This window comes from Lepisma saccharinum, chromosome 6 (assembly GCF_977018435.1).
Source record: "Lepisma saccharinum chromosome 6, izLepSacc3.1, whole genome shotgun sequence".
Classification (NCBI taxonomy): Eukaryota; Metazoa; Arthropoda; class Insecta; order Zygentoma; family Lepismatidae; genus Lepisma; species Lepisma saccharinum.
In genome coordinates, this window is record NC_139234.1 from 19,478,709 (window position 1) to 19,504,145 (window position 25,437).

At 36.0% G+C, this 25,437-nt stretch overlaps 1 protein-coding gene across 4 annotated transcripts in view; it reads right to left on the reverse strand.

The window, feature by feature from the left end:
• The window catches only part of yem (yemanuclein), a 108,176-nt gene that overhangs the window by 68,702 nt on the left and 14,037 nt on the right, over positions 1 to 25,437 (reverse strand). For all 4 annotated transcript variants that reach the window (XM_083123605.1, XM_083123607.1, XM_083123606.1 and 1 more), the window contains exons 2-7: positions 19,487 to 19,633; positions 13,444 to 13,542; positions 11,446 to 11,592; positions 8,452 to 8,511; positions 4,832 to 5,030; positions 3,200 to 3,346 (exon numbers count right to left, since the gene is read on the reverse strand). In XM_083123605.1, coding sequence (XP_082979731.1) covers positions 3,200 to 3,346; positions 4,832 to 5,030; positions 8,452 to 8,511; positions 11,446 to 11,592; positions 13,444 to 13,542; positions 19,487 to 19,633 — 799 coding nt within the window. The remainder of the gene's footprint in view (positions 1 to 3,199; positions 3,347 to 4,831; positions 5,031 to 8,451; positions 8,512 to 11,445; positions 11,593 to 13,443; positions 13,543 to 19,486; positions 19,634 to 25,437) is intronic.

Genomic DNA, 25,437 nt, shown 5'->3' on the forward strand with positions numbered 1-25,437 from the left:
AAGTCCTGATTACAGAGATGGTGTTAAGAATATGTTACTTAAATTTCAAGAACTCGGTTGCAACATGAATCTCAAATTACATTTTTTGCATTCACACCTTGATAACTATCCACAAAATCTCGGTGAATTAAGTGAGGAACAAGGCGAACGGTTTCATCAGGACATGAGGGATATGGAGAAAAGGTATCAAGGACATTGGAGTGTTAGCATGATGGCTGACTACTGTTGGGCATTGTACAGAGAAATGCCAGAAGAAAATCACAAGAAAGTTAGGAAAGCTTACAGAAGAAAGCATGCTAAACAGAACTAAAAAATATGTATTGTGTAATGATTTTCTTGTGTGTATATTATATACTGCTATATGTCGTTTTCTATATTGTATGGGTCCTTTGTGTCTGTCTATATTCATTTTAAAATAAACATGTTGATGCGTTTAGTGTGATAAGCTACTTATTCTGATTGAAGAAAAGAAAAATTATAATAAAACAGTATGCAATATTGGACAAAGCCAAAATTTTGAAATTTGATTTGTAAGAAAACCTTGCGTGATAGATAAAAACGAATTTCATATTCGTGATCAGCATGGCACAAATAATAAAGTTCACCTATTAAACAAAAAACAACATTAAATTGAATTTAATTTGCGGCCCTGTGTTATCAGAGTATTAAGTTTATTTCTGTGTAAAGGAGTCCATTCTTACTTCTCCAATATTAACAGCAGAATTAATCAATTTTCCGTGAATTGCATAACTCACAGGATAATTCAGACCTCAGAAGGTGTCGCGTCAGTAAATAAACCCTAAATTTCGTGCTTGAGTTTATTTCGCATTTTGCAGTTAATTTCGCATTATTTCGTGACAAAATAGGGTAGGAAAATGTATCTCACACCTTTCAAAAACATGAAAAATAAATACTATAATGTGTTTTTGGACATTTCGTTTCTTGGTCAAAAACGAAATATGCATGCCCCTACTGATAACAGATATTCTACCACTCCAATACTAACTTGTAAACATTCCTTGAATCCTTAAGCAATGTATGTACTAGGTGACTGCATTGGGTCTTGTTTTGATGAAAATATGTATTTAGACATTTAGTTTACAAAATAAAGGTACAGGATTTAAATTTACACCCCAAACATGGTTGAAATCTCTTCTTACACAAATATGTAATAATTCTGTGTGTTTTCTATGACAAATTACTTGATTCACCTATTAATTTCGGTGCCTCACTGTCACCATACATCAATAGATTGTTTTCAAGTAAATGGTAACTGAGTCACCAAATTCAATAGGCAAATGAAGCAATTTGCAAAACGTACATGGAATTACCGTATTTACTCATGTATAATGCGCACATTTTTCCAAAATTTTTGTCCCTAAAAACTGTGGTGTGTATTATGCAATAGGCAAATGAAGCAATTTGCAAAAGGTAAATGGAATTACCGTATTTACTCATGTATAATGCACACTTTTTTCCAAAATTTTTGCCCCTAAAAACTGTGGTGCATATTATGCAAGGAATAATTCAGACAGCCAACATGAAACCATACAGGGTCATTCCATGATTTTGTGACACCTGCATTGATTTTTTGTATTTACGGAACCCTATCATGTTAAATATCGTTGTAAAGCTTAAATTCTGTAGTTTCTGAATATGGCAACAGTATTCCATTCAAGATGGTGACACTAATGTGCAATGCGGATGAAATGAACTCATCACAAAATGAAGGAACATTCTGATTTTCATAGCACTTTGGATGAAAGAAAATATAATGAAAAAGAAAATATTAAAATGTATTACTGGCCAAATAATATGACATATTTGGAGTGTGTAAATTCCTTAATAGAAGAAATCTCTTGCTGCTAACTGCTAATTTGAAGGTCCTGAATGTGCCTCCTATAAATGTTATGTTAGTCATGGAAAAAGTATAAAATTTGATGTTTTTTTTAGAAAAAGTAAATACGAAATTAGCAAAACTGCATATAAAAGTCTAAAGGCCATGTCCCACAATTTTTCACTTTGTAATGTAATGTTCTACTACATTAACAAAAGCAGTCCCTTCTGGCAGAATTCATGCATGCACTTTGTACAACTAAGAAAGCTATTTCTTGCACCTGAATTATACTGCGCATTATATACGAGATATAATTGTTTGTCATTTTCCCTATCAAAATCCAGGGTGCGCATTATACACACGTAAATACGGTATATATTTGGGAAGAACCTTTATACAATTCATGAAAAAAAAAAAAAGAAATTTTCCACAAAGTTGCAGGCCATCAAAGAAATATTAGGAATTAACTGTATCGGCCGATCAGCCAACAGATTAATCTCCCCATTATATAATATGAAAGGTGTGTCATGTCCCTCACTCAAAATACAAAGTGTACTCAAGGAATCTCTGGCTTTGTAAAATGATGAGAATAGTAAATGAACACATATTCATATTCCTGGTTGCTCTTTTTTACTGTAAAGGACAGAAAAAGTTTCTTGCAAAAAACATTACTATATGAGCACCTTTAATAACACAAATGATATCAAGCTGGGAATGTAAGTAACACAAATTCTCAATCAATCACAGATGGATGTGGCGAGTACTATATTCCATTTTCCGGTCTCCCCCACTGAACTCACATTTAAAAAAAAATCTGGGATACATATTTGTGGACAGTACTTACTCAAAACAGGTGAAGTAAATGTGCAAAGTCAATACACTCGCAAATACAGCCATATGGATTCTTCCAGTACCCCTGTGCCTTGTGCTTATCTATATACCATAGTGATAATTTTAGTTCATTTTGCCATTTTTCAATATTTTTCGCAATGAATGGTGTTTTTCCAGTGGTAAGCACACCCTGATATGTAGTATTTTTACGACATGTTCAGTCTCAACGTAACTGACTAAAAACTTCAGAATCTACAGCCTTTTTACAAGTTTTTGTGTTTTAAACACTTCCCTCTTCCCCTGTATTTAAAATCCCTAAACTTTGACATTTAATTACCCTTCTTAAAGCTTGATATGAATATGTTAAAAGAACTGTTAATTTCCCTATCTACTTTAAACATATTCTGTGCATATGCACACCTAACTTCTATCTGTATGTGAAAAAAAAAAAACAGGAAAATAAACTAATTTCATCCTTTTACACGACACTTCAACAAGCCAAACTGCATTAAAATTAACAAACATTTTTACCTGATTGTGATTTTGACACAGAGCTAGCACTAACATTACTAGAATCATCCTTCTGACGAGCTGCAATAATTACAGACTCAATTGCATCAGCTATAGACGTGTCTGATGCTGGTTTTTTCAGCTGCTCTGTGGTAGGAGTTTCTTCAACTAAGGCAAAAGAAAAAGAAAGAAAAACAAAATAAAGCATAAGCTTAGAATTCACAAAAAATGTAACATGTCAAAAAATTATAAAAGCTAAACAGAAATTAGGAATACCTTAAATTATCTCACCTACATGCACAAGTTCACAAGATCTCTATTTATCGTAAACCTGTATCTTGCAAGTGGACAGTAAGCAAAAAAAGAAAAAAGAAAGAAAAAAAAAGAATCACTTAAATCGGATTAGTAGCTTTAGATATTCACAATCAAGTTCCATGATATTTTTTTTAGGATTTTCAGATCTGTGTATGGCCATTTTTACTTAAGATATATAATCCTGTATATGTACAAAAATTACACGCACAATTACACAGCAATTTTGGAGTTTAAACTCTTCACTTATTAAAGTTTAACACCCAATATTTGTACCACAATACTCCTAATATGATAAAATTACTTAACCAACCACATTCATGAAATAACGAAAGTACTAATAATGATTATGTTCCACATAGACTAATATTTCTTTTAGGGATGGACCATTACGAAAACTTTACTGCTTAGCCAATATAATTCATCAATACCAGCCAAAAAATTTCTAGTGCTTTGTATTTTGAGGGGGTCTGCAAAATTCCAAGTGAAACTTTTTTCTGAGTGTAATTATCTTGCAGAGTATGCAAAGTTTGAAGTATTCATTTATTCTGCATGTTTTACATGAAAATATGGCTACTGTGATTAAATGACAGAAATTTTAATATGTTGATATAATTCCTTAATATTTTAAAGCAAACCTCTTGTGAGCTGATGTACGCCACTGCAATGAAATATTTGCATAATATTAATCATTGATATTGCTACTTTTGTTGCAATTTTTTAAGTATTCGGTATTAGTGAAAGTCGGGAAGACTAACTGACTTGTTTTATATTTCTTAGCTTTTCTCCCACTTTTGGCTAATTAAGATGAGGATGAGTTATGATATGATAAAATTCATGAATGGTTAGTCACAGGATTCGAACACAGACCCCCTGGCATCACAGTGCATTGTGCTAACTGCTCTGCCACACAAGTAGTGAGAGTTGGGGAAGTGAGTAAGCATTACTATTGGTTCAAAGTATGTGCAGAGTCCTAGAAATATTTGTGGATACCAATAATGTGCCAATATTAAATTTACTGACACCAATAACCAATGTTCTTTAAAGTACATGAATTGGTCATTAACCTTTGTAATTAAAGTATACACACTTTTCAATGAGTTTTACTTTGGAGAAAGAAACTGTGCATATATATATTTACTTTACAAAACTAGGGCATATCATACATTTATATCCATAAAAATAATAACAAAATGGATGAATGCTGTACCATTAACTTTACTGCATTAAATAAAGTCATTTCAAAAGTGGAACATGAGAAAAAAGATGGTGCAAAGGCTGGAAAAAGAAACACCCCTTCACAGGTCATGAAATTATAAAGAAACGGCTGCAGTGACTCACCTGTAGGAGTTTTCGGTTCCAATTCTTCAGTACAGCGTTTGTCTTTCAACAGTTCTTTCACAGTCATTGTGCTTCTTTTCCTGACCAGACCATCGATTGCTCTTTTCTTTTTCTTAATGATGTCGTTGCCCTTCAGCAGTTTCCTCTTCTGTTTAAGGATGTCCTCCTTATCTCCAATTCCATCCTTAAACTTGAGTTTCTAAAGAAAGGAAATTAACATCAATGAACCATCACAAACATCTATAAAGTAAGTAGAACACATAAAGTATTTACTTTGTATACACCATTCCATGATGGGACATGGCTGTAGACGAAATGATCCACACACATTCTTGATGTCATTCATAGTGGAGATGTGATCATCATCACCCTTCAACTACCTTTACCCTCTTCATGAGTAACTACTTTCAGGATGTCATAAGTGAGCCCCAGGAACCAATATTAAAGTACCAATTATTCTGCACGAAAACTAGTGCAGATGATTCAAAAAAATGTGACTAAAATACTTTGATAACAGCACTGGGGGCCACCCTGTATATCATACATACACTCAGGTTTCCACACATTTTGGCAAATTTGTTCCCTGTTTCCTAAAGTGGTGCTTTAACATAATAACAGATTTAAGTGTTAAAATTCATATGCTATTCAAGAGAACCAAGTTTATTCAAGATTGTGCATAGTAAATGAACAAAAATAAAATATAAAACATGTTGTACTGTTTGTGTGTCTGAACTGAATGAAAAGATAACCAACTAAAACTTAAGACTGCACCTTACACAGAACTAATACAGGGTACCGCTGAGCCAGTTGATACATTTCAACCGATTATAAAAATAACAGAATGCAAAACAGGAATAATTAGTAAAACCATGAATTATCTAAAGCATACAAAAGTATTTTTTTGAAAATCACATCAGAAAGACAACTTTGTTTAAGTCTATGTATTTTTGCAAGCGTTCCTGTAAGTTGAGGAACATGCAACTTGGTATAAGTCTACAATAGCTTGTGTAAGTTTCTGAATAGTCATCACGTGTTTCCAGAAAACCCAATCTTTCAAGAATCCCCAAAGGAAAAGTCCAGGAAAGTCTGATCAGATGACCAAGAAGGCCAAGCAATGTCTCTAAAACAAGAGATAACATATCTGAATAATCCACAAACAGTCATACTTTGTCATGCAGTGTGGATGATGTGGTACAGACCAATGATCCATTTTGACAGTCTTTATAAAATGGCATATTTCCTCTATCTTTCCTCACCCTGCAAATGACTACCAGTCATAGCATCTGAGCCAAATTAAAATTTGAAACATTTCAGTCATCTTGGCTCTCCTAAAATGCTACCCTCCCCCGATTTTCTCTTTGTAAAAACCGCCACACTGAAAAATGTTCAGATATATCAATACTTGATAGAGAATCTAAATAAAATTTGTCACCCCCTATGACTAAATAAATAAATATGAAAGTTACCACTCATCTAAAGATGCAATATTATTCTTAAATGTTCACAAGTTATCACCAAAATTCATAGTTAACTGACACATCCAATCTTTAACATTAATGTTTTGTTCTACAGCGTGTACCACTTATACATATAATAAAATAAAAATTCATAACTTCTTTACTTAACAATATTTTTTGTACAAACTTTGTACAAACATGTAACAACTCAGAAATGTTTTTTACAAATCAAGAAAACTAGAGCACTTCCACATGTGAACCGTTAGTGGCACGGCAAATGTCAAACTGGTTGTCAGCCTCAAGTCACACGTTTTGAAACATGTGCAGGATAATGTTGCTTACTGCAATCACAATTCTTTCATGCAAATCTTGTAAATATCTAACCTGTGTACAGTAAACTTTGTCCTTAACATACCCCCACAAAAAATATCACACACAGTGAGGTCTGGTGACCATGGGGGCCATTCAATAAAATGCGAACCTCTTCCTATCCATTTTCCATTGAAATGCTCGTCCAGGAAGTCTTTAACAAGAACCGGTTTCGCGTAACTGTTTTTCCCATTTCTTTATTGAAATGTATGATGGAACTTGTTTTTTAGCACACAAATCATAACGTGCACAAAATCGTCTCTGCACAAGTGTCACAGGCTTCACTTCAGACAACGTTAAAACACAAAACACCTTTTCTTTTGGCGACCACATGACGAATGGCTACTGAGAAACTAATATCAGTTTTCAAGACATTCTGGATACTGCGCATGCGCAACTATCACTGAATGCGTTGCTAAAAGAAATTTATGTCATTCTTTAAAATGAAACAACAATCGCATCATTCTGACAGTTTGTTTGGAAGTTATGAATTTTTCTTTTATTATATGTATAAGAGAAACACGCTGTAGTTTCTTTGAACTTTCTCACGCCAAGAATCACAAGGCTGTACATGAAAAAGTGTACTCTACTATTATGATAATCAAGTCTGAGACGGAGAAGAGAAATTACAATCTTCTAGCATGTTTTACCTACCATTGTGACTTGAAAAAATAAAAATTTGATGCCTCTTTCATACAAAAATTTCATGCCTCTTTCATACAACTTCTCTTTTATTAAAAAAAAAAATTGCACAACTACTAAAATGACTGGCCGCGGTGGCTCAGTCGGTAACGCGTCTGACTACCATGCTCAAGGTCCCGGGTTCGATCCCCGGCCGGTTCAAATCCGGGAACTTTTCTAACGATGGAAGCGCCCACCCAGCGTCGAATAACATGGGTACCTGGGGGAAACCCTGGGGGGTAAAGGTGGTCAGGGGCATGATGCTGATCACATCACCCCCACTCACGACCGGATCAAGAAAGTGTGGGGCATTACCCCCACACCCCCTATACGCCTTCATGGCGTGGTGCTATGCACAGGGGAGCACTTTACCTTTTTTTACCTTTACCTACTAAAATGACTTAATAGGCATGACACTACTGTGAACTATGTACGAGGGTCATCCAGAAAAAGAGAAACGTTTTGGTGTAAACCCCAAATGACAAAATGTGTATGGCGAATATGTGGGAAAGTAGTGTAAGGTAAGTAGTTTCGGTACCATAATTTTTTTGCACACATCATTTGTCGTTTGGTTTGATTGATTGAACTGGTGTTTAAGTCCACTTTATGCACAGTAAGGCTAATTGGGACTGTACCTACAGTTTAAAGTGAGATCCGAACCACTATGTGCCTCCACCAGGTATCGAACCTGGAGCTCCTTGATTGCAAGGAAACTTCGATTTGTCGTTTGGGTTTTACACCAAAACGTTACTTTTTTTTCTGGATGACTCTCGTATTATGAGACTACGCAAAAAAAAATATATATATATTTATGTGAGAGAGGTCAAGTACTTAACTACTTCATTTTTAAAAAAAATAGCTAGAAATATAAGAGATATATATATAATTGCATTATTTTAATTAATAACGCACACAATATCAATTATTTTCAAGATGCATTATATAAACAATGCAAAGCATAAATGCATGAGTAAAAAAATCCACATGCATACTTGTGCACTTAGGTGATTAACAAAGTGATTTTAGATACAAAAATTGCAACTTGATAGTAGCACAAAGCAGTAAATTGCATTCAGAAACTACGTACAAGACACTTGGTGCATATTTTCTTACCTTCTTCTTTACAATAACCTTATCTTTCTCAGGCTCTTCCTCTCCATCTGATAAAATTCTCTGCAACAAAAAGGAAGAACCATCTCTAATTACTATCAATTAAATATTACATACGGTTGTTAACATCAAATATGCCATTTGGTGTTAAGAAGTTTACTGTGAGTCCTTATACAGACATTTACTGTGGATCCTTATACAGACATAAAAACTTTTACCGCAGTGCTATCTAAATGTTAACACTACTGGTAACCAATAATGTGCCAATATAAAGTTATGAACATATTTTCATGAACAATGTGACTAGATACATTGGATGATTGGATGAGTTTTTACCTTCGAAAAAGAAAAACACGTATGAATGGAAATACTTTTTTAGAAATACACACACATGTTTCAAGGGTCCCACTAATTTTGTCAAAACAAATTCCCTGGCTCTTCCCTTTGTGGGTCATGTGAGAAAAATTACGTCGATGGTCACGCACGCTGCTAGAGACCAGGTTCTTAAAATATGTTATATTAAAGGTCTAAAATGCCAAACCCTTAATTATCCCAATTAAATCTATTTTTTTTGCAAACAATAGATTGAAAACTATGAAATGTTCATTTTAGTTAATAAAATAAATGCAAAGGACAAAATAATTAATATTCCACATAATGAAAATTTTAATGTTACATGTGCGACTATAAAATAACTGATAAAAAATATTTTTAATTTTTAATGGATCTCTTACAAATGTTATGCCACTAAAATGGGCATTAGGATGGGTCGCAATAGCAATCTGAATCAAACCTGCAGAGTCTCTTTCCCTGGGAATTTCAGCTCTTCTTCTCTTCTCTCCATCAAATTACACCGACCATTCAGTTATTGCACAAGTATCACAATTTAATACAAATCACGAACACTCAAATAAAGAAAAAAAGGCACTCTTTGTTAGTCATGCAAGGAACGGCACACTGTTTTCAGTAAAAACTAGGTATACCATTAATCACACATAGACTCAAGAGACCACGGTTTCGACAAAATGCTGACATTCGCTGAAGGCACCCTAAAGTCAACCTCGTTTCTATGTACAAGGGGATATCAAAAAGTAATTGAGTAAATTTTTTACAGCCAAAAACCAAAATATACATTTTGAAGGTTGAACATTAATCTACTTCTCCACACAACATCCATCACATTTATATATTTGTCCCACCATGACACCAATTTTTCGATGCCCATGCAGTAGAAATCGTTCGGCTGGATGCGTAACTAAAGACCCACAGCTGTCGTAACTTCCGTGTTGCAGCTGAAGTGTTTGCCAAGGCCATGTCTGAACTGTATGCTGGATGCTTCAGAATTTCCCAATGCCAGGAAATAACTTTTTGCATCACTGATGCAGCCACATGGGGACGAGCATTGTCATGGAGAATGGTGATCTCCTCCAGAGATTTTGTTTTGTTGGACGTTTTAGGTGCAGAGCAACATGTATGACGATCCAGTGTGGCACAATATGCAGCAGCATTTACAGTTGCTCCGTTAACCCCAAAAACAGCAAGAATGACACCCTGGCTGTCCCAGAAAACGGTAAGCAAAACCTTTCCTGCAGATGGGGTTGTCTTGAATTCTTGGGGTGGGGGCGAGTTTGTGTGTTTCCATACCATACTCTGTCGCTTTCGTTCAGGGTTGTAATGAAAAACCTACGATTCATCCCTGGTAAATATGCAGTCGAGGAATGTTTTTGCAACCCTATGGTACCGGAGCAAATGCTCAAGTCTGTATCCTGTACAGTCCTCCCTATGCAGTGGTGTGAGCTGTCTGGGGACCCATCTTGCTGATACTTTGTGATACCCAAGTTCTTCATGAATGATGGTGTATGCACTGCCATCTCAAATGCCCACTGCATCCGCTGTTGTTTGGATTGTTGACTGCCAGTCCTCCTGAATCAATGCCTCCACAGCGTCCACACTACTCTGTGTGAGGGATGAGTGAGGCCGTCCAGAACAGGGTTCATCGAAGACATTTACACGCCCTGCGTTGAACTTTGCACACCAGTTACAGACATTTGTGAATGTCATGCACGTGTCACCATACACTGCACACAACTCACGATAGATTTCAGGTGGTTTCTGTCCCTTTGACCACAGAAACTGAATCACACTCCACAGCTCAACTGTGTCGAACGTTTCAAGCGTAGCTGCAATTTTAAAACAACTGCCTCTGTGTGTGCGCAGGGTGCACGCACCTGCAAACTCGTGGAAAGGTGGGGAAATACATGTACTTCCAAATGTATATTTCAGTTTTTGTGAATACATTTCAGTGTGGCTGTAAAAAAAATACTAAATTACTTTTCGATATCCCCTCGTAGTACATCCTGGTTACTGCAATGTTGCCTATGAGGTTCTAGGGCCTGGACTCTCGACCAGTACAATCCTCTGATGGGCTTATGTTCTGTTGTCCATGTACATTTGTGATTGCCTCTTCATCCACCTCATCAAGTCACTATGCATCTCCATTGTCGTGATTAGCCAAAAGTGGCAGAAATGAAAAATTAAATACACTAAATCCATCAATCATTCTAAATATGATCAAAAACACACACAGAACTACTTACAATAACAAATTTAAAAAGCAAGCTACACTCTTTTTCAATGTCCCCTGATAATTTTTTTGTTTAAATCTAGTTTTAACACATTATCTACGCAGAAAAATAATAATGCAAGGGAATCTAGCAATAGTATTATTGGCACTTGTAAAAATAGTGAATAAATGCATTAAATTAGGTAAAAAAAAAACACTTTGATATATTGCATTGCTGTGATGATGATTACATGACATTAAATGAGAATGTCCATGCTTTTTTCAGAGGTTGAATTAACAGCCTTTGAAATTAATATTGTAAGTTGCATGATCATGTGCATAATGACATATCAATCACTAGAAAATTCTCTATTACATGCAGCTCAAATACAAATCCATGCAAATTTCAAGCAGTTAATAGTGCAGTAACATACCCTTATTCTTTTCTTTGATCTGGCATCCTTCAAGTCTTCGTCATCAGAATGATCTGATATTTCAACACATTTGTATTCTAGTGCACCAGAATTAATATAAAACCCTCCGTGGGCTGTTGTCATCTCCTCGGGAACAATTTCATCGTACTGTTTTCAGAAAGAAAAATTATTAATAACTAATTTTCATAACTTACTCTTATAAAATATAAAATCTAATTTTGTTTCCTGAAGAAAAAACAACTGATTACAGTTGAGTGAATACCAAAAGCAATATGTAAGTGCCAGGCAATACAAGTGTTGGAGGATATTGCATTTAACATTAACCCATTATTGTTTATAATCTGCTGGCGAATCAACTAAACATTTTGAGTATTTAAAAAAGAGTATCGGGGTAGTTACTCTAGGACGTTGATAAAATTCAAGTATAATTCCTGGTTTTCAAGGAAAACTTTCCAAAAATTCAAGGGTACAAGCAGATGTTTTCTCTATTTCAGCCTTACGTATTACCTCCTCTCACCGCCCACATACACAGAGTCACACACACAAATATATTAGCAATATAAAGGGTCTGTGCAATTCTAATTTATCCAAAAAATCTAATTCAATTTAATTAAACGGTACATATATTTAAAATATTTAATTTAAGGTGCGGATTTTACATTTGCCATTTCACCTACTCACACTCGAAATACATCTACAAACAGAAGTCAGAAATGTTACGGGATATACTAATCTATGAAAAGTTATTAATTGTATAAGAATTTCAAACTAAAATTTACCTATCAACTTCAAGATATCTTGCAATAATATTCTGTCTGTGAGATAGATTGTTCTACAAAGCAGACTAACAAAGTAAAGGAATTGAGAGACTTCTGTTTTATTTTATTTTCCTTCCTCGTTAAAAAAAACAACTGAAAAACCTGCCTCAGGGCATTAATAAATATGTATAAATTCAATGGGATTTGGATTAATAAAATTTTCACATCTACGGAGAAAAATTCACGTGGAATTCAAGCATAATTCCCGGAGGCAATAATTCATGTATAAATCCCAGAATTCAAGAAATTCCCGGTGAGTAGTCACCCTGAGTATGCATAACAGACATATTTGCTATTAAATATTGCAAATACATAGTTTGGCATGTTTATTATATTTTGTGACATGTTTCATAACATATTAAATTAAATACACTGGCTACACTATCATATTCAAAATCTCTACAAAAAAAAAGAATGGGGTACCCCAATTTAGCTAAAGTAATATAAACATGTACATAACACTTCTGTGCTGATAACACACAATCATATTTACAACTATACCAAAAATAGACATGATGGTAACATGTTCAATGATGAATTGAAAAAAAATGCAGTTGATGTGATTCAAACGGACTTGATATTAATTGAAAATAGGTAGGACCACAAAACAGCATCAAAAAACCTGGGTTTGATTACTGAGAGTTCCCTTATTTGGACAGAACACATCTATGGACTCATCAAGAAAGCATTCTGTACTCTTCAGACATTTTTATAGGTTTCAAAACTGATTGAAAAAGTAAAATAATGTCTGCTACGCTCGTACTGTGGTCACTGTTTGATTGCCATAATGCATAGTTTATGGGGCTGGAGTTTCAGCCAGAGATTGAGAAAAAATCAGATGATGCAAAATTCTTGTTGCCTCAGATATATGAAAACATAAGCCTATTTTGCTGCATCTGAACACAAAAAAATACTAACGAAGAAGACATATGAATTAAATCAATTTCACGTACTAATTGTTAAATATACCAGATTATCTTTACAAAATTAAAATTATGCACACAAATACACAGCATGTTTCACTTAAATTTATATGAAATACATCTGTGTGTGTGTGTCAAATCATAAGATAGTCTAGCAAAGCACAAAGCAGCTACCATACATGCATACTTAATTGGCCAAAGACAACTGAATTAAAAAATTATCCAATTATGAAATAAAGTTTACAAAATATACTTACAGCATCTGTGTTGTCAATGAAGGAATCACTCTCATCATAACCAGCGCCAAGGTCAACGTAGTCCTCATATCGTTTGCACTTCTTCTTCCCTGATCCTCCCTACGGAAATGTGTTCAGATAATTACATAAAATGACAAGACATAACATATTTCACATCTTGCGTGTTAACATGGTAACATGTTTAAAAATTAAACATAAACGTGAGTATCCAATCAGTACGGAGATAGACAGGTGTTGGTGTCAAAACTTTCTCACATCTGCTTTATACTCAAGATCGAGTAATCATGGGTGGACCTACAGTTTAAAGTGGGTCTCGAACACTGAGCAATGTACACCAATAGAGGGGCTAGTTGATTACAAAGTGACACCATTACCACTGCACAATTTCCCTGTGACATCTAGCATTTAACCTTCATTAATAAAATGTTAACCACACCTGAAGGTTATTAACAGATGCCACAACACAAAAAAACATAAAGTGCCAGGAACTCTTTAAAAAAAGCATGATCAAATGAACCAAAACAACAAGTTCATTTGGTACCTTGGTGTACAAAATAAAATAGTAAGGCAATATTTTTGTAGTAGATAAATACACCAAAACTAGCGTTCACTTTTTCCACAAAACCAGCATCCTCATTAGGACTTGTTGCAAAAGTGGAAGTGGTCACTGAATTAACCTTTTCAGTCCCAAGGCCATTTTCACAAGTAAGCCTCTCTGTCCCGAGCCGATTTTGAACAAAATGCAGAGTTTCAATTAAATGAGTGTAGATCGGAGACTAATTTCCCTAGAGAGATGAGTGATATACCGTTGTACGCGGAATGAACCAGAGATTCAGACTATATGATATTTATGCAAATTCGGCGTATATGTGGCGGGGGAGGGGGCTAACTCTCAAAATTCCAAAATTTCGGAAAAAAAAATTGGTTTCCCCTCCCTCCCCCCAAGAAAAAAGTACATGACAGTGTCGACATGCACATGGAAATGATCGCTGACATGTTAAGGAACACAAAAATATTTGCATTATTATCATATGACCAATGTAACTTGAGTTGTACCCCCAAAAGGAATGGTCGGCAAGCCACTGATACAAGCTTCAAAATGCAGCGGTACCTTTAAATGACTTTAGCTCAGAGACTATTTGCCCTGGAGATATGAACGATATACCGTTGTACGCAGAATGAATCACAGATTCAGACGATATATAATTTATACACATTCGGCGTACATATGGAGGGGGAAAGGGGGGAAATCCCCTCAAAAATACTTTTCTTAAAAAAAAATGGTGTCCCCCACCCCCGAAAAAAAATGTCAAAATGCACAAAATGCAAAATTTATGCAAATTTGGCGTATATATGGAGGGGGAAGGGAGAAAAACCCCAAAAATTATTTTAAAAAATATTCACTTCACCCAAAAAATGTCCTCGCACTTGGGCACAAAACAACACCTACACACAACATTCACGGACAAAAAGCTAGGACGCAGTGAAAAATGAGCGCAGATTCTTGCAGCTGCTTGAAATTCTATTTTTAGATAATGCAGGGTAACCCCTGTCGCAACTTGTGGACACTAGTGCTAAAAAAACAAAGGTTTCCTTCAGCATGCTTCGAAATTCCATTCTCACAATGCAGATTCAACAACCAGTCTTTCCCCTCCTCCCATCCCCCACCCCCTGCTTGCACCCTCAAGGAAAACTTTCATTTTGACATCGGATACTGATAAACAAGCTTCCTTCGAATGCAGTTCACAGGCCGGAGTGAAAAGCATTGCTTTAGAACAACAAAACCGGTCTTCCTTTGTCGGCAAAAATTTTCCCTTGAAAAGAGACGCAAAAGAGAAGTCCCTTTTCCCACCTTTTTCCCTCCATTTTCATGGACAAAAAAAATGCAAAAAAACATTTCTGTTAAATACATGTGTTAGGAACAATATTAAAAAAAATCGAAATTCTAGCCAAAAATAGAAACGTTATAACGTAAAAGCTACGACCTTGACACAGCATCTCGATCGAGATGCTTGGGACCGTGAGGCTTACTTTTGGGTATCTCGATTGAGATGCTTGGGACTGAAAAGGTTAATAGAACTACGAAAAGAACGGTTTCGTGGTAAAAGTGAGTACATGTTTCTCTGTGCTTATTTGCCTAAAACTTTGGGTGTGGAGGAGGAAACCAAACACTGTTTGATAAGCACTCAATAAAAGCAACTGTTCAGAATTTCAGTCGCTTCCCTCTACAATAGGAAAACCTTTTAACATTTTAATCCAGCTCCCAATTCATATGAACTTGAGCACCCTGTTTTAAAGTGCATTCATTCGAAAATTTTGACTTAGGTAGATTTTTGTTACCATCTTCCGACTAAACTAAAATATCCACATTGCTTCCCTTTTTACCAATAAGATGAAAACATGTTAATAAAAGTAAGCAAGTCCTTCCGGATGGAAAGATATTAGCGATATGTGCCTTAGGCCAGTGATTCAAAAAGTGTGCACCAGGTATGGGAATGAGTGATGAAATTGATGAATGGGCATTCACAAACAACCAAGCCCGAGCAGGATTCGAACCCGGAACCCTTGGCATCGCAGCACGATGTGCTAACCACTCGGCCACAGGGTCCGACTGTACATAAGATGGAACATGTAGGTACCATTTTTAATGAATGTAAGCTCTTAGAGCAGTGATTCCCAAAGTGTGCACCTGGCAGGTTTACGGGGGCACTGCAGAATGTTCCAAAATATTTCATCAATGACATGATTGTTCTAAAAATATGTGCTTATTTAGTACGAGGGATGATCGGAAAAAAAGGTTACAAAGCATATAACTTTTGTTTTATTCGCTGTAACGTAACGAAAATTTATGTGTAAATTAATAACATGTTTGTCTTGTTGCGAGTTTGAGGACTTCGGATTCTGACCATGTATACCCGAGAAGCAGACATTTAAAATGGTGACTCGTCTAGAAAATTGGTCAAGAGTAGAAGTGAGGGCAGTGGTGCGGTTCCTGTGGGCCAAAAACACTACACCTGCTGACATTCATAGGCAGATGGTGGAGGTGTGTGGGGAGGGGACAATTTCAAGGCAACATGTAGCGAAGTGGTGTCTTGCCTTCAAAGAAGGACGGACCAGTATTGTTAATGACAACCCTGGACACAGCGGTAGGGCCAGTACCTCAACCACTGACGTGAACTGTGCTCTTGTGGATGAGTGTATTCGTGAGGACAGAAGAAGAACATTACGCTCAATATGAGCTGAGCTGTGACTACCATTTGGTTGGCTGGCCACCATTATCTGACATGTGATGTCAAAAGAGCTGCCTCACGGTGGCTACGAGAACTTGACGCGGATTTCTGTGCAACCGGTATGTAAAACCTCATCTACCGTTGTGACAAGTGCTTGAACAAAAAAGGTGATTACATCGAGGACTAGTATTGAGTGCCCTCCATCATCAGGTGTGTTGATCTTCCAGCTATGTCTAACACATACGCCATAATAGGCTTTGTAACCTTTTTTTTGATCATCCCTCGTACTGTTACACATAAAATGTTACCGAATTTGACATACGTGTTTATTTTTTAACTTAAGGCAAGCAACCTAACCACACTAACTGAGCATTGTGTGTGTGTGTGTGTGTGTGTACCTCTGTTCCTGCTGGAATTTTTTCAACGAAAAGACATAAATAAAGATATGACTATGAAAATAACTTTCCTACCAATCCTTGAGACACAACACTCTCAAGTCATGACTACCTTGACGCCAATTTATCAGATTCTGCACACCACCATCTACCACATGTAGGTGTAATATCTCAAATTTCTTGACACACTGTACTTTGTAACAGGTGGACAATATGCCATAAAGTTGGTGTATAAGAGCTGTTGCTGCGTGTGCCACACTTCTTGTGGTTTGATGATAAGCACATTAAAACTCCACATTAGCTTATACGAGCATAAATTGGACTATGTTCTCAGCATGCATGGACAGTTACTTCCAGAAGAAAAGTGTACTTACAAGGATTTAAGACTGATGGGTATGCATGTAACATATCTTCCAAATACAATGGTCGTTCAAGGTTGACCAAGACTTTCGTGCGTAACATATTAATGAATCAATGTAGCGTTGCATTACTTCGGCAGGACAGACCATGAGTCCTTGCGAGTAACCATGATCCTTTGCGACGCATTTGGCGCATGTAGTGTAAACAAAGATGGCGGCAAGTAGTGTATCTGTTGCTGTGGAACAGCGGTGTATAATGAAATTTCTCGTGAAGGAGAAGGTGAAACCTGCTGAAATTTGGCACAGACTGCAAGCACAGTATGGTGAACAAACACTGTCACGGGCAAGAATGTACGAATGGAGTCAAGAGTTCAGTGAAGGGCGGGAGTTGGTAATATATGAACCGCACGGACACGTTCACCGAACTCCAGTCACTCCGGTGAATATCGCACGTGTTGAGCAAGTTATCCTTGAAGACCGGCGAGTAACAGTGCGTGATATAGCGCATACAGTCAATATCAGTGTTGTACGTGGGGCTGTTCGGAAGAAAAGACCTGGAATGTTGTCGAAACATGTCATTCTTCTCAATGACAATGCCAGGTCACACATGGCCCATTTGACTCAAACAACACTGGCCAACTTGCACTGGGAGGTTTTACCACACAGTCCTTACAGTCCATTTAGCCCCCCAGTGATTTCTACTTGTTTGGGGCTCTTAAAGAGCATTTGGGCGGGATGCACTTCCAGACAGATGAGGAACTGAAGAACGCTGTCCTGCAATGGTTACTACACCAACCTACTTCTTTCTACGTCAAAGGCTTCAAAGAATTTGCACAACGATGGCATTAGTGTCTGGATGTTCAGGGGAATACTTTGAAAAACTGACGTAGTTTGGTGTTTCTATGTATGTATATTTCCTGTCTATAAATAAAAGTCTTGGTCAACCTTGAATGACCCTTGTACATATGAATATATACAAGGTGGTCACTCTAGGACCTTGATAAAATTCAAGTATAATTCCCAGTTTTCAAGGTGGACTTTCCAAAAATTCAAGGGTTGAAGTAAATGTTTCCTCTATTTCAACCTTAGGTATTACCGCCTCTCACCACACACATACACCCACAAATATATTACAACAATATTACAATAATAACAATATAAATGGTCTGTGTGATTCTAATGTATCCAAAAATTCTAATTCAATTTAATGAAATGATGTAAATATTTATAATATTTAATTTAAGATGCAGAGTTTACATTTGCCATTTCATACTTAGACTCGAAATACATCTACAAACACACGTCACAAATGTTACTAATCTACAAAAAATTGTTAATTGTACTAGAATTTCAAACTTAAATTTACCTAAGAAATTCCAAGATATCTTATATTGCAATAATCTTCCGTGTGTCAGAGAGATTGTTCCGCAAAGACACTAACAAAGTAAACTGATTGAGAGAATTCTGTTTTATTTTTCTCAATAAAAATAAAAGCTAAACTGTGAAAAATTTGGAAATTCAGAGCATTTGGAAATATGTAAAATTCAATGAAATTTGGATTAATAACGTAATTTTTCACATCTACAGAGAAATATTCATGTAGAATTCACGCATAATTCCTGGAGCCAATAATTCACGGATAATTCCCGGAATTCAAGGAATATCCGGTGAGTAGCCACCCTGATATATATATTGAAAAACTTACGATAAATAACCAATATAGTAAAATATTTAAAACGTTATCTACTGGCAAACATGCATAAAGTCATGTTTGGAGGAAAAAGAACAGGACACGCACATACAAATCAAACTATTTTCCTCATGTTTTCCCAGTTTTAATGAGACAATTGAAAGGCATAGATGACAAAAGAAATGTAAATTCACTAAAAACTCAGTGCTCTCTATCTCTGTTTAACACTTCTTTCCAAATGCCTTTATACTTTATAACCACAGTAATTATAATTTTATAAAAAGGAAGTAATTATAATTTTATAAAAAGGAGAGAGAGAAATCAAATCTATAAGACTAATATAGAATGCAAAAGGAACATTAATCTTACATATTTGGCTTCAAGTTGTCTTGCAATTTCTCTCAGCTTAGGATCATCATCTTCTGCAAGTGGGTCCAAGTGATCAAGACCATTTGGGCGATTTTCTAAGCGATTTTCTAAACGATTTTCTAAGCGATTTTCTATCTTCTTTTTCTTCTGAAAACATAAATATTTTAATTATTGGACAAAGTATATGTATATAATATGTATGCACATATTCAGATTTTTTGGGGGTATATTTAAAACAACGTACAACATTCTATATATGATCCTTTTCTTGAATTGTATGAAGTAAGTCATGCAGTGAAACATAGAGCTGATTTCACACCGAAGTGACAAGCAACACCCAACACACGATGAATGAGAATAAACCAGAAGCAGCTGAACATACTGCTCAAGTGTATATTCAACCGTTTTGTGTACAAGTGAAACTTGAAATGTTAGTGATAAATTTGATTTAAAACCAACATTGAAATGCTTTGAACAAATGCAAATGAGAAAACAAAATCATTCACTAGGTGTATCTAGTTGCGATATAAATTTCAGCTTAAAACCTCTACATTCGTTGCAGTTATCATGGTCTCAAAATTGGTGATTACCTCCCTCCACCCTTCCTAAACCAGACACTACATTACAGTTATTTTTATAAGAACCTAAAGCTCAAGTGATGCCCTAGCATTGATGAGACCTGTGTTTCTTAAATACAAAGCTGTAACCTAGTTAAATATAAGCATAATTTAAAGCTCTCATTTCGCATGACATGTTAAATTGGTCTGTTGTCTGTCATCTTCAAACATGGAGACAGATTTTTCTCAAATACAACATGAGACCAATGCTTCAAGCTATCTTGTAAATAATTGCTACTCAAAAGATTTACATTTATGGCAGTTATCATAAATATGCTTGTGCTTTTACTAACATTCCTCTCCTAAACTACAAAATATAATTTTAAAAGTTTTACTGCAAAATTGCAAACTGATGAATTCTAGGACCATGATAAAATTCAAGTATAACTCCCAGTTTTCAAGATGAACTTTCCCAAAAATTCAAGAATACAAGCAGATAGATGTTTTCTCTACTTCAAACATACACATTAGCATCTCCCACCACCCACACACATACATATATATATTAACAATATAAAGAGTCTATGTATCCAAAAATTCTAATTCAATTTAATTAAATGGTATATATATTTCAAATATTTAATTTAAGCACAGAGTTTACATTTGCCATTTCAGATACTCACACGTTGAAATATATCTACAAACACAAGTCACAAATGTTATGGGATACAGTAATCGACAATAAATTCTTAATTGTAGAAGAACTTCAAACTCAAATTTACCTAATCAACTTTAAGATATATTGCAGTAATCTTCCATCTGTCAGATAGATTGTTCTGCAAAGTAACAAAGTAAACGGATGGAGAGAATTCTGTTTTATTTTCAACAAACCTTTATTTGCTCTCCTCGATAAAAATAAAAGCCAAACTGTGAAAAATCGGTAAAATTTTCAAAGCCGGGAAACGGATTTCTTCAAATTTACAGGAGAAAGTACATATGTAATGGAGTTTCTGTAGACTTGTGATAGGTCATACAAGTGTTCTCTCTCATCGGTCAAGATATTTCACCGTTAATTCATGTTTGCATGTGAGTGCTAATGGAACCTAACCTAACAGGCCTAACCTAACCTCGTAGGCATACCTCGTCCCCCTGATGGTTCTTGGGGCTATCGTGAATTTTTGCCCTTCCATAGGTATTTTTCTGTGAAAATTAGGGCTAATGGAACCTAACGTAACAGGCCTAACCTAACCTTGTAGGTATACCTCATCCTCATGATGGTTCGTGGGGCTATCATGAATTTTTGCGGTTAACGTCAACCATCCACGGGTAGCCCCAATAACCATAGACATTAGCCCCAAAAATTCATTATAGCCCCATGAACCATCACGGGAACGAGGTATGCCTACAAGGTTAGGTTAGGCTTCTAAGGTTAGATTCCATTAGCACTCATTTTCACAGAAAAATACCTATGGAAGGGGAAAAACAAGGAAGATTAATTACTCGATATCTCGAAAATGGAAATTATTTTTGTTAAAAAAAGCTAAATCCCTTGTTAAACAATCTTTCGCAATGTCGAATAGGTAAGTACGAATGTCAACAATTAGAAAATAAACGAGTTACAGACGTTTCCCGGGTTTGAAAATTTTACCGAAAAATCTTCCTCGGGGCATTTATAAATATGTATAAATCCAATGGGATTTGGATTCATGAAAGTTGCAATTTTTCACGTCTATGGAGAAAAATTCACACAGAATTCACACAAATCCCGGAGCCAATAATTCATGCATAATTCCTGAAATTCAAGGAATTCCCAGTGAGAAGCCACCCTGTTAAATGACTTAAATTTCCTTACTCTGAAAATGTATTCTATACAATTTTGCAAAACAATGTGTTTTATCCACCATCTTGAAACACATTATCTGATTTTTCTCACATGCATGCAAGAGCATTGCAGTCTATCAAGTTTTCTAGTTGCAGCAATAATTTTACCTAAATGATTCTAAATTTACAACAGTTATAATGGTCCCTAAATAGATGACTTGTCCATCTTTGCCCATCTACACCAACCCATGCACTATATTTTGAAAATTGTATTGTCAAATTAGAGTGCAAGCAATGCCATAAAAATCTTGTAAGTTTCATGCACAAAGCTCAAAACTGTAGCTTATCCAAAAATTATCAAAATATGAAAATATACACATATCTATACTTGAGTGACCTCATACCCTTAAAAAAATGAAATTGTGATAGATTATGAGAGTGCATGACATAGATGGGTACAGAGAACCTAACCAAACATAAATAACATTTATCCTGCATAGGCAAGTAACCCTTAACATTCAATCAATGCACTGAAGTTTCCCTGGGAAGGGAATGGAGGGGAAGGTGCATCATATTAGAAAGAAAACAGAACATGAAAAACACTTGCACACATATTATATTTTGAGAAATGAAAAAATCCTTCAAGTGTTTAGATTTAATTCTGCCACCGGTGTTTCAATAAAATGTTAATTCTCCCTTGTAATATTTTACACATGAGAAAAATTATCGTAACAGTTAGATATAGTGAAAAATGTTCCGCTATGCATATAAGGTAAGTACAAATGTAAATAATTCGGAAATAAACGAGTTAAATGTGTTTTCACTATATCTAACTGGTACCAAAATTATTGCATCAATTGATGATTAGAGGTAAGGTTTCCCCACATAAGGACTGATCAAATCCTACCACATGTCAAAATTAGAGCTTTGTTCAACTATACTGCATCAATCAATGCAAACATTTTATCTGAAAATTTCGTATACTTTCTTCTTTTTTGTTACTTGGATATATGTTCTTATTATTTCTGTTAAAAGTCCATTTCAAGCATGATTGGAGAAAAATAGCCAAAACTGGGGTGGGGGGGGCAACTGCCTCCCATGCCCACCCGAATCGCCGCCACTGGGTACAATGAGCATACGTTAATTTTACAATGGTCCTGGGAACAGTATTATTGCTACAAGGAATTTAAAAAAAACTCGTGGCGCATGCGCGCAAATATATAATGCTTCTGTCACCCCAGATTCCAACGTCCGTATCAGCAACCAACACAAACTTGAGCAAGTTTCTGTATTTTATTTTTCTAAATTTTACATTACACGGTACAGAACCGTTAAAAAACACCGCGCCCCCAAATGGAAGCGTAAATATGCCACTGGTTTAAGGAAAGATCTGTACATGACATGGGAAGATAAACGGACGCGAGAGTACCGTAAAGATGGATTTATTCAAGCTTTGACAATTAGTGAGAGTGTAAAAATGTGTTTGTTTTTTTTCATTTCCCAACAGCAGGGGAAATATGTCGTGTTTCGAAGCATAACACGCCTACGCTTCTGAGACCGTTCCTTGGGCGAATTGCACAACGGTTGACGCCACGCTAAGCCAATAACTCTTGAAAATGGCATGCATAAATGCACTAATGACTTGCATGTCAAGAAAGCAGCCATTGGCATGTGACAAGTCGACCTTTCCTTTGTTCGATCTTGCACCAGGTATCCGAGTTGAACTGCAAAGCCACAAAACATAAAATTTAAACAATTTTGGAACTTTACAATCATGTCCCATATTTCTGTTATGAAAGAAAGGAGGGGGTGGATTTCGTTTGAGCACTTTTTATCTTCCCTTTAGTTGGTGCAGATCACTGGCGTGCCCAGTGGGAGGCTGAAGGGGTTACAGCCTTTTAGGAAACTTTGAGAAAATCAACATTTTCAAAGCAGTGAAAAACTCGGGGGGAAACGGAGTGTTAAAAGACCCCTTAAAATACCCCCGACTGCCATTTTGAGAGAGGAAAATTGTAAAAATACGAAATATCTTATTATGTATGCAACTCCCCACCTAGAAAGTATCTACAATATGTACTATCCACCTTTACAATTCCATTCCCTTCCGAAAAAAAATCCTGCGTACGCCAGTCGTACAGATGTCTTCTCTTCCACATGCAACAGAACGAAGTGCAAAATACAGAAAAAAAAAGTATTTGAATAAACAAAGCGTGCTTGCTTAAGCTTGTTGTCAACAGGTAAAAGTAAAGTTCCCCTTGCACCGTGCCATGAAGGAGCACTTCGATCTTGGATATTTTGGAGGTGATGTGATCAGCACCACGCTCCGGCCACCTCCGACCTTAGATCACCCACCCCGGGAATCGAATCCGGGTCTCCCGCGTGGCAGTCAGATGCCCTACCGATTAGACCACGGAATACTTTGTTGGCAACAGTAAAGAAAAAAATTGGTAGCCTGCAAATGTGCACAATTATTAAAATAATTTGGTTTTGGTGAGCAATAATTTCTTTGTGGTCTATTTAGACAAATACTTGGTTGCCAGAAACTAGTTTGGTTATACAATATTTTAAGCTCTTCTGGCGGCGAATGATGGAGGTTTTTTTCGGGATATCAACCAGGTGATTTCCAGATAGGCTTCTGAGCTTTCGTCACTCTCGTCTTCTACTCTTACTTCAGGACAGAGATGTCCAAACTTTTTTTATGAATATTTGCGGAGTCAGTAACTGCATCAGGCAATTAATCGAGGGTCATATTACATTCTACTAGCGCCAGAGGTAGACTCAAAAAAGAGTACTAAGACGGACCACATAAAAGCCGTAGTGGGTCACATGTGGCCCGCGGGCCGTAGTTTGGATGGCCCTGCTTTAGGAAATCTGAAGATTGGGCGACATGACTCCTCCACCACCACTCTGAGACTATAGTTGTCAACACGGCGTTTTCGTTTGTAGAAATATGTCAACAGAGTTTTCTATTTCCAGACGGCTGGGAAACAAGCATTTATTTATGATGTATTGGAATGCTTTGAAGAATTTCAAGTTTACGGGCATAAAAACAAGCACTTGTTCCACAGTGAATTCCAACAAACCATTCGCATTATTTTCATTTTCATCACTAGGCCAACCTCATGCAAGTTGTAACTACGATAATGTTAAATGTATTCATTTTGCAAATTCAAATTCCCTCAATTTCCAGGTTCATTTAAATAACTTTCTAGTCTATGATGATTTAAAATAGGCTTTGTCTTCAACGTTAATAAAATGAATCAAGTTTATTCGACATTGCTGAAAATAAATTACGAAAAATAACACGTCTTTGTACACTCACCTCACTTAATACTCCTGCAGTTTGTTTCTTTATACAGCATATTTGCAGACGATACAATTAAACCTACAAGTGTATCAATATACGATATTACTAACTTCGTTGTCCGTACGAAAAGTTGTTGGCCTTAATAACTTAAATACTAGTTCGAAAAATACAATTTGAACAGAAAGCGATATCAAGCAACACGCACAAGATGGATCTACCGTGCCGTGGCTTGGCTGTAAGCATGTTTACTTGTGCAGGACAATGCT